Genomic DNA, 11026 nt, shown 5'->3' with positions numbered 1-11026 from the left:
AAAGTGCTCGCAGTAGGAGTCTCGGTATGATATTTGAATAGCCTAAATCGTTGTATTAGAGTAAAGTTGTTGCAATATATGTTATTAGATTTTTTTTATATTCATTTTTTACACAGTTGTAACACTCAAGCAAACGATGACAAGTCCAGATTGTACAATGCACCCAATTAAAAAAATAAAAACGAGAGTTTAACCCATGCACAAATCGTTCGGTAAGTGTTCTGAGCTACTCCAAGCTGCATGAGGTCTAGAGTGAAGTTTCCACAATCAGTGGAATGTCATAAATACCTGATGAGACACTAGATGGCCATTTCATTACATCAGCAGTAAAGGTAAACTACCAGGGATTTGAGTCCTGAGTTGAAAGCCCACATAGTACATGAAGCTCTCAATTATTTTTGATATGCAATGAAAACAAAGCAATTCTGAGTCAAACAAGTTTCCTTTATTTGCTTCATACAAATAAAACACTGAAAGATGAAAATGACTTTCCCTTTCTGCATCAACAACAAAGCACAAGACAGGAATACTCATTTCTCAAACATCTGGTCACTTTTTAAACTTTTTCAACATCATTCCCCCAAAAGACTTTTGTGAAGGCAAATTAAATGAACAAGGCAAATAGATTATATACAGTTCAGAAAAAAAAAAACATGGATATACAGAAGTGACTTGATAAAAGAATGCTATGATGCTTAATAATAAAAAGAAAAAAAAAAAGTAATTTTCTACACTAAGGGTCCATTGCAATACACACCAACCTCTTCATCAGATAAAGATAGAGAACATCGACATCATCCGTTAACACCAATCCCCTATATATAGCCATTATAAAACATTTGTTATAGGTTTGATTTAGTTGAATGACCTGAGACAGACTAGTTGGAGTGATTATAAAGAATACAAAGACACTGTATTCAGTTTATTGAAGTAATACAACACATAGGCAAGCTCCTTGCATTTCGTTAAAATACATGTACCCTGAAAGAGCAGTAGAGAGAAAAATGGCAGTAACAACCAGTATGACAATAAAAAAAACTAAAAAAAAGAACCCAGCAGCCTGGGAGACAGGCATTTTGTAGGCTAAAAGCATAAAGTGCAGCCTTGAGATTTTGTTGTGATTATCAGGACTGGATGTGCAGATCTGAGGGAACACACTCACCATGCTTGTTCCTGAGGTGAGAAGAGTTCATTACACTGAGCTGTCACAGTGGTCATTACTGCCATCTCCATTATTCAAAACATAATAAAACAGTTTTGTACCTCCAATTACAGACAAAAGTCAGGTAAAAACTAAGAACAAGTGCAAGGAGGACCTTCAAAAGGTGTGGCCGCTATGAGAGGCTAATCTAAGGCTGAGTTCAGTCACAGCTCCATAGACTTAACTTAATAGAGCACCATTTGTTTCACGTGTCTGAAAAGACTCACAGATTTTCATTTCTACTACAGAGCACAGAACCTCTCTACAGCACCTCTTCTTTCAAACACTATATTCCCCCACGTTAAACAATAATAAAGACCAAGACCAACTCGGTAGAGAGGTAGAGATCATGGCCTTCCTACAAACTTAAATCACTGAGTGAGAGAATGACCTTCACATGATTAAACTCAAACTACAGAAACAAAATGTTTACATGATTTATTAAATAAAACATCAGAGGCTCATCTCCCATCTAAAATGTGGATTGTATAAAATCTGAATGAGGTCAAATGAGGAAGCTCATGACGACAGCAAAGTAAACTACTCAAAAACACTTCGCTTGAGTGAGAGAGGGAAACCAACCGACTTCAGAGGCGCCCTGATTGGCTCTTGTCCAGCATCCGGCACTCCTGCATGGAGTGTGACTGAACTAGGCTTAAGGACATATTATATGAAGGTAATGTGGGGCAAAGAGGTGGCTGCTGATTGAAGTGTAGGATGAGAAGTGGTTCCGTAACAAAGGAAGAAAAGGTCTGCACCTAATGGCAGCAGCCTCCACAGTGGCCGCCTGCATGTGCGTGACCCGAGGCCTCGCCGTATTTTGTTCGTCGACTCAGAATCTCATAGGAACAGTCGTCACCGCAGCAACCAGACATACTGGGCGAAGTGTCGTCAATCTCGAATCTGAGGCAGAAATGACAGTGGTAAGACTGTGCACACCTACAAATGGTGTCCGAGCACTGCCAGGACATTGGAAATACTTTCTTGCACTACCAACCAATTACACTTTCTTTGTAAACATGTTATGGCAATTTAGCTTTAATTAAAAAAGGTTCACCTGTTTAATACTGTGATATTGTTATTCTGCTTTATATAATTTATTTTTTAAATAATTTACTAGATTTCACCAGAACAGTGAACAACGTAATAATACACAAATTGGTGACAAACTAAAACTCTCATTCAAACACTATCCAATATATGTGTTTTGCTTCCATGCATCATGCAGCACATTTTGAAAATTAATCACTACACAACATTGAGAAAACTAGCTTTAAAAATGAGTGTTTTGGGTATATCTGTGGGTTTTATTTTATTACTTTGCTGATTTGTGATCTTAACATTTCTTTGGTTGGAATTTGTTCAGTTGTTGACCATTATACACCTGGATGTGTATAATGGTCAACTTGGATTTTATGCACTTAGTGGGTGCAGATTAGGTAGCCAACTGAGTTAAGGCATTTTGTTGAGAATTTAGCCTACTTCAGCAGCCATCATTGGCTGTTACTCATGTGTTATTTTGTTCAATACAAATTTGTACTAGACAGAATGTTAACATAGCCTTAACTTACTGTAAAGCCTCCCTAAAGAACTGGTAGGCCCCATGGTTGTGTTTAAATACCGTCAACATGACCTTCTTCATCTGTGTGCTGAAGCAGAAAAATGCATTAGAAACATTGGCAAAAAAGGTATTTAGGCACTATAAAAATAATTAAAATGAGTTAAATAGAAATAAGCTCTTGGCTAGGTCCAATGACTTATTCCTAGTCATTTTAATGTTATGTACTGGATAATATTGGTCGTTTATTGCTGTTGTATAGTAGCCAAAACATTTTAGATTTGTTTACAACAATAATATTTATATGAAGTAGGGCAGAACTACCGCTAATACAAAAGTCAAGATTACTGAATTTTGCTGGCATTTATAATTTAGCAAAATATGTAAACATGTCCTCTGACTACAATTTATTTATTCTACCAATATACAGTTCTATAAATAAACTTTTAATTTAATATCTCATTTTGTTCATGCTCCAAAAACACTTTACAAAGGGCTTCGTACCTGTTGGCAATGAGCTGTAGAATTTGGATAAGAAACTTCCCCAAGCCTTTCCGTCTGACCTTGCTCTCCAATTGGACTTCATAGCTGAAAGAAAAAGATGTTATTAGTCTCCATAATCAGTAACTTCTGTTTTAGAAAGTTTGGCATTCATAGACATTCTAAGGACCGATTTCTATGGGTTTTTGTTTTCACAATATGACCACGAAACAATGCACACGATAACAATGTCATCATAGCACTGATTCTGCTATATTCACTGTATTCCAATATATTTTTCTAAAATACTTAATGGCATCTGTGTTACAGAAGAGGATAAAAAGGAGTCTTAGTGAGTTTAGAGCATCTAAATCTTAATGAAAATATCAATATTTGGCTGCAAGCATAGATGTATCGCAAATTAAATCAATACAATTTATCGCAATATATCAATATCACTAATTTTTCCCCACCCCTCGTATATATCTGTACACATCAAAAATAACAAACCTTACCAATATAACACCTCATCACCACATTCAACATCGAACCGAAAATGAGAGAAAGCAACCGGAGTGGAGTCGGTATCACGGGCCAGGAGGTACCACGCCCTCTCGTCCTTCATCTCCTCTCTCTTCTCTCGCTCCTTCCAGCCCCATTCGCTCTGTTCATATCTGGAAAGAAATGGACAAAAAACATTACAAACACAGGGCTGTGTAAAAGGTGCAAGACTCATTAAAACAGTAGAATTAACAGTGAGATACTGCTGTTATTTAAATAAATGCCTGTATGACTGCAGTTTGCAAACTGGCATTCAAACTGGAAGGTGATGTAAAGCTAAAGATAAAGCTTATAAAATGTGAAAGCGAAAAGACCTGCCACTTTATGATACTAAAAAAGTATTCACTAACAGAATGTCAGTTTTCAAACAGATAAGACAATATTTATTTCATAAAAATATGTAGAAATCCTTTAATACATTTACACACAAGAGTGATGTACTGGGAGGCACCGGCACTGGACTGGTATCTGAACCAAGAATTAAACTGACTAAATGTCGGTAAGAGGTGACCAGTCCAGACTGCTGGCCCTTTTTAAAACATTTTTACACATTTTTTCCCCAGAGACCTTGGCCATTTTGCCTGGGTAATTTGGTCCATTTAACCAAGTGTAAAAGCTGTTTTCAAGCCCTGGTTCTCCTCAACACATTTTTTTAAGAGTTCCTGAAATAACTGAACTTAACTGAAGATATCAGCAATTTAAGACAATTTTATGCAACTGATGATTAATCATAATAGTGCAATTACACCCTTTCAAAAAGCAATTAACTTGATTAATGACAACCTTAAATATGGTCAAATCCACAGCTAGGACCAATTCTGGCATCACATTCAGGAGATGCTCATTTATTCCAGGTCAATTCAAGATTTTAAACATGTCTATTTACATTTGGTAATCAAATGTTTGTTTAGTTATACTAAATTCCAACTACAATGTAAGTTTTAACCAGACTAGCCTCCAATTCCAATTAGCCTCATCCTGTGCTGTACTAAGGATGATTGCTGCCTTGAAATTGGCTATTTAACACACCGCCCTGCATTTCTTCAGATCTTAGAACAATGCACTAGCTTTAGAGGTTTATACTAATGAAAAAAAAATAATAATACTTTTCTGTTTGATTACATTAGCAAAGTCTTACTGCACGGGGAGGAGTTTTGTTGTCTGCTGTGTCTTGGAAAGACAAATGTGTTTACTGTGCTATAGATTGACTTAAAAGCATTTCAGCACACTTCCTGGTTTGAGCGACTGGAGTTGTATGCGTTTTAAATATTTCTGATGATCCTGCCTGCATTTTGGTGCTTAGCTTTGTCCGGATATAATCCTGGTTCTTAAAATAAATTAAGTGATCAGGTGTACATGAGGTCCAGAAGAACGCTGGTACTCTACATCAGCTGGTTATGTGCCCCATATAGGGACAAAAAAGGTTGAAAATCAATGCATCCCAAATACAAAATTCATCCCAAAAAGCTAAGAAAATTATTTTCCCTGTGAGCCTAATACCTACAGGGTCTGCATGTTGGATCTGGTCAGCTCATAGGCCCACTCCACAGTGATGGGAGAGAGCGTAGCCACTCTCTTACACTCAATCTCCAGATTTAACCTGCCACAGAACAAAAGCACACCATCACAAGCCTTAGTAAACTTAGTAGGACAAAAAAAAAACATTTCAGAGAACTGAGAAGTTGCCAACTGACCACTTACCCATTTCTGTCATACTTTTTGAACACTGGAAAAGCAGCCAGAGGGTCATCAAGCTGTGAAAACAAAAGATGCCAAGATCAAAATCCAAAAATCTTAAAATAGTTCCAATTTCAGGCATAAATTGCTGAAAATGGTTTAAATCTAGAACCTTATTGGCCGCATCCACTTTAGCGCACACCGCATCCATGGCTGCCCTTTCTTCAAGCCTTCTCTGTTTCTTCTCTTTTGCTCTGTTTGACTTTCGCTGAGGATATAACACAGAAGAGGGAAATTATCAAATATGAATCCTGAATGTATCTTAAATAGGCTGGAGCAATGGCCTACTTTACAACAGTGGGGGTTTATATCCAATGGTATTATTCTACTGCTTGTCTTGCTTTTTTTTTATTATTATTACTACAGGTTATTCTGAAATGTAGCTGATGTCACTACAATCTTTAGAGCAAGACACAGTAACAATAGAGACTGCTGACAGGATTTAATCAGGTTCTTAGATTTATGGCTTCTTGCGATGATTCTATCTTGCCAGATACCGCTCTGCAAGCACTCTACACATCACATCTTTTTCCCTGTTTGGCTAGCTTGGTTCTTTTTAGACATCATATTTGAAATGTGAAAAAATATATATAATAATTAAATCAAATAAAATTAAGAACAAAAATGTGTTTAAACAAAGTCAACATACTACCTAACTCACATTAACTGGATCTTCACACTGGTAACATTAAGATCTGCTCCATTTACTGTATGATAGGTCAGTAATGTAATTATTAACACAGGCCATTTCACTGAAGATTACAGTGTATAAGTGTGTGTGTTCACCCTGTAAAACCCAACACAGTGTCAATGTGATGAGATGACATATTCCAGGCCACATTTACTGCACAAGAAAATATGCATTAGAAGCAGCAACAACAATCCAAGGACAAGCAGCATAGTAAATATAGCAGAACAGTGCCCTTCTATATATGGAGGAGAAAGGATGTAGTGTCAAGGTGACATGTTCTTTAGCCTACTTAGAGTGGAACATACTATACAGTGCTGATACTCAGAAAGTACTGATCACTGACTGATGATAACCACAGACACAAAAACAAATTGTAGGTTAGCAGAGGAAGTTTAAGAATACAGGCTAAGAGAAAGTGGCTGGGGAACTGGACACACTGTCTAGAAGAGATATGAAAATGTTACATTTGCACACGGCGGTGGGCTAAAACATGTGATCTTAGAGAACTGGGTAAGCATATCACACTTCTAGCTGTAATGCATGGCACCTGGTAAGAGGTCACTGTCCTTCCAGGCTAAATGAATAAAGCATAAATGAATAAATAAAAAAACATAAAATCCCAGTTTTTAAACTAAGTTAAAATACAGGCTAAATTACAATTAAATTATATTCATAAACACTCCATGGTAAAAAGTTAAAAATCACCCTGCTTAACAGTGCAAAATATTGAGATAAGCAAAAATGACTACGTTCATGTCAGTTTAATGTGCCATATAAGTTAGTCTGTTGTTTCTCTATTCTGTTCCACAAGGAAGACAGGACAAGCAATATGACCATATTTTATCTCACTGTGATACTTAATAATACACTTCTCTGAACATAAACTGTTGTACAGCTCAGTAAACACTGACCTATTTGTTTTATTGCAGAGTGTAATTATTCCTGTTTAAATGAATAAAATACAGTATCAAAATGTGATTAGTTTTATGCATCTTAAAAATTAGGGGCGGGCAATATGGCCCTAAAATCACGACATTTCAGGATGGACTATAAACTAGCAGAAAAATGATGCTCAAAACTAGAAAGGAACAAACAGAGAACTGTGAAACAGAAGTGTAGCTAGCATAAACAGGGAAACAACATGGTCAGTGTAACGTTCATCAGTTCAATTTTATGACCATATGAGGCCAAATTTGAATTTACTTTTTTTTTAATGAACTTATATATATTTAATTCATATAGTATTGTAAAGGTGAAAAAACAGGATTCACCCATTGTTCTCATTCTCTAGTGTTTTATTTCTAAAACTCTGGTTGTGAGGGCATAAATAAAAAAAATATATATATATATTTTTACTATCTACAGCTCTGGAAAAAAAGACCACTTCAATTTCTGAATCAGTTTCTCTAATTTGGCTATTCATATGTATATGTTTGAGTAAAATGAACATTTTAATCAAACATATAATCTATGGACAACATTTCTCCCAAATTCCAAATAAAAATAGTAATTTAGAACATTTATTTACGAAAAAATGAGAAATCACTGAAGTAACAAAAGAGAGCTTTCAGACTTCAAATCCTGCGAAGAAAACAAGTTCATGTTCATAAAGTTTTAAGAGTTCAGAAATCACCCTGGTTCTTCACAGTTTTCCTTGCATCTTGGCATGTTCTCCTCCACTAGACTTATAAACTGCTTTCGCATAACTTTATGCCACTCCTGATACAAAAAATCAAGCAGTTCAGCTTGGTTTGATGCCTTGTGATCATCAATCCTCTTGATTATAGTTTTTTTACTTGGCAAAATCACAGAATTAATTATTTTATGTGGTCTCATTTTTTGCAAGTGCTGTTAGTTAATGGAAAATATAATAGGGTTTTACACCTTTGATTTCGAATTTGGCTTCAGAAAATTACGAAAAGGCCAGAAAATGTAACTGATGAGCGTTACACTGGTCCAGCATGATGTGAAGCTAGCTAGGTTAGCCAACACAGCTAGCTGATCTTGATAGGGGTAAGTTGGGCTGGTGGCATGTCCATTATGGCGGCCCACATGTTCAGCTTCAGCTGCTGCTTCCAGCCATGCCACTTGCTAGCTAGTTTAACGTTATGCCTTGCACTATATTAGTATTACTAAATAGCCAATTAAGTTAGCTATGTAGGTCGATGGATAGCTAGAAGGTTAGATAAATAAATGGATGGCTACCTAGATAACTAGCTAATTAGATATATAAGCTAACCTAGCTAGCTGAGGGTCTGCTGTTTTACAGTGGAATCATTCCCTTAGCAACGGCTCCAAACTAGACAGACTGGATGATTAGTAAAGTTAGGTCAACTTGGTTGGCTAGATAGGTTAGATAAATTGTGAGAAATGGCGCAAACTGTGCTGACATCAATAATTTGAGGGTAGGACGAATGCCCATCTGTTAGCTAGGTTAGGTTAGTACTTAAGCACAACAGCTGTAGTTATAGAGCATCCCTCGTGTCAAAGGGTGAAAGGAGCACAAGCCTAACTAGGTTAACTAATAATATATATTCACAGCTAGCTAGGTTGGCTAGCCATCGAGGCTGGGTCTCTCCACCGCAATCACTTTCTCCATCTCTCTAGTTATCTCCCTCTCTCTCTCTCCCTCCTCTCGCCCCCTCCTCATGTCTCCCTCGCTCCCTCTGTAGGGATCAGCACTTGGTGCGCTCCGCTCCGAGTCTTTGTTCAAGCTGCCGCACGGAAACGGAGCCCAAAGGCAGACTAGCAACAGAAAACGTAAACACAACTCACCCCCATCTCGCAGACTTTTAAACCACCGCTTAAGAGACACTATAAGTTGTCTAGCTGTGACCTTATCAGCTGCCTCTAGCAGAAAAGCTGTGTCTGGCGAGCAGCAGGGCTCCTCTGATGCACAGGATGGGAAATGCTAGGTTAGCTTACTCGCTAACAAGCGGGCTAGCCTCCAATAACAAAACAACACGCTAAGCTCCGGCTAACTGTTAGCTAGCTAGCTCAACACAGCATCCACAGCCAGACAGGCGAAGTTAGCCTCTCGCATGCTATTTTTATTCGCCTGCTCTTTCTCCGCCAGATTGGCGCCAAATCGTGGAGACGACAATCGCGTCTCTGTGCTCTACTCTTTCTTCCTTTTCTCTCTCTCTTTCTCTCTCTCCCCCCCTCTCTCCACGGCGGGCTTGGGGAAATGACGACACGACTCTGGGGTCATGAGCTCCTCTCCTCATGGTTCCTCATAACTGAACTAAGTGTACAGGTGGGCTAGAGTGGTGGACAACACCTCACATTTTCGATTATTCCAATAATAAGTGATACATATTTTCATACATTTATATTAGTTAACTATATGTTCAGATGATGAATGAATGCCACTTTACAAATACAGGGGCTTGCAAAATATTCATAACCCTTGAACTTTTTTACATTTTGTCAACTTACAACAACAAATTTTAATGGCAGGACAGTGTAGTACCTATACAGTACAATGAAATGTGCATGGTAGAAGAGATATGTGAACGAATCTTTTGAACATCTTTTTTAGTAAACAGATTCTAATGATTTAGTTAATCTAAGAGAGCTACTGTGCCCATCACTAACTTCCACAGAACTATACTGAACCCACCCATCACTCTACTTACACACACACACACACACACACACACACACAGTGGAACTGAAATGTCCCTATCCCTATCAGCAATATTTGCTGCTTCACTCCATAAACTATAAACTCTCTACCTCAGTAACCGCTGTGACCATGTATGTTTTATATATTACATATATTATATATGACTATTAAATATTGCGTCCCATATTAAAATACTTTTAATAGCCAAATAAAGTATTTTACAGAACAGGTGGCAACCATTCCCCTTAGCCCTGAGTAACAGTACATTCAGTGAACGAAGCACACAGTGAGTGAACTGGAGCCCTCAGCCCTGAGTAGCAGTACGTTCAGTAAACGAAGCACACAGTGAGTGAACTGGAGCCCTCAGCCCTGAGTAGCAGTACGTTCAGTAAACGAAGCACACAGTGAGTGAACTGGAGCCCTCAGCCCTGAGTAACAGTACGTTCAATGAGGCTTAGATGGAGGCTTAGATGCTCCTGTATCTTCTGCCGGTTGATCCTGTGCAATCAATTGCCTACAGACATTGCCACAAGCCATGTAGGGGACAGAAGCGTCAGAAACACGGAAAAAGGTGCTGTGATCAGATGAGAGCAAAGTTTAAGGTTTTGTCCCAAATGCAAAGTGCTATGTGTGGTGCAAAAGTAACTTTGCTCATCACCTTCAACGTGCCATCCCCACTGTGAAACCTGATGGCAGTATCATGCTGTGGAGATGCATTACTTTCTTTCTTCAGCAGGGACAGGGAAGCTGGTCAGTTTTGATGGGAAGATGGATGGAGCTGAAAAGACAATCCTGGAAGAAAATCTGTAGGAGGCAGCGAAAGACTTGAGAATGGTAAGATATTCACTTTCCTAAACATACAGCCAGAGCTACAGTGGAGTGGTTTATATCAACAAATATCCATGTGTTAGACTGGCCCAGTCAAAGTTCTGACCTAAATTCCATTGAGCTACTGTGGCAAGAAATGAAAATTGCTGTTCACAAATCTTCTGGTCTCTAGACCCACAAAGCTGGTAAAGACATATCCCAAATGACTTGCAGCTGTAACTGCAGTGAATGGTGGCTCTACTAAGTATTAATATAGTAGGGCTGAATACTTTTGCCTTTCGGTCTTTTTTGGATTTTTGTTTTATTATTTATCATTTTTGTTCCACTTCACAATTATGTGCT

At 38.0% G+C, this 11026-nt stretch overlaps 1 protein-coding gene across 2 annotated transcripts; it reads right to left on the bottom strand.

The window, feature by feature from the left end:
- Positions 1–423: 423 nt before the first annotated feature.
- On the bottom strand, positions 424–9401 carry naa40 (N-alpha-acetyltransferase 40, NatD catalytic subunit). Of its 2 annotated transcripts, XM_049482884.1 has the most exons (9): positions 9004–9401; positions 6199–6324; positions 5650–5745; positions 5502–5554; positions 5305–5400; positions 3755–3913; positions 3264–3347; positions 2773–2850; positions 424–2104 (listed from the first exon to the last, which is right to left on the bottom strand). In XM_049482884.1, the coding sequence occupies exons 3-9, from the start codon at positions 5686–5688 to the stop codon at positions 1960–1962; spliced, it is 654 nt and encodes a 217-aa protein (XP_049338841.1). In that variant the 5' UTR covers positions 5689–5745; positions 6199–6324; positions 9004–9401; the 3' UTR covers positions 424–1959. The 2 variants fall into 2 exon arrangements, with proteins under 2 accessions (XP_049338841.1, XP_007248143.1); XM_007248081.4 differs by lacking the exon at positions 6199–6324.
- Positions 9402–11026: the final 1625 nt, after the last annotated feature.

The sequence above is a fragment of the Astyanax mexicanus genome, chromosome 8 (genome assembly GCF_023375975.1).
Source record: "Astyanax mexicanus isolate ESR-SI-001 chromosome 8, AstMex3_surface, whole genome shotgun sequence".
Lineage (NCBI taxonomy): Eukaryota > Metazoa > Chordata > Actinopteri > Characiformes > Acestrorhamphidae > Astyanax > Astyanax mexicanus.
This window is presented reverse-complemented; position numbering and strand designations above follow the sequence as displayed.

Bases quoted from the DNA above. Each gene is read 5' to 3' on its own strand.
- naa40 (XM_007248081.4), bottom strand. The intron at 5,401-5,501 runs GTAAGTGGTCAG...GTTCTGTGGCAG, and splicing joins AAAAAGTATGACAGAAATGG to GTTAAATCTGGAGATTGAGT. The intron at 3,348-3,754 runs GTAAGGTTTGTT...TTTTTCTTTCAG, and splicing joins GGTGATGAGGTGTTATATTG to CTATGAAGTCCAATTGGAGA.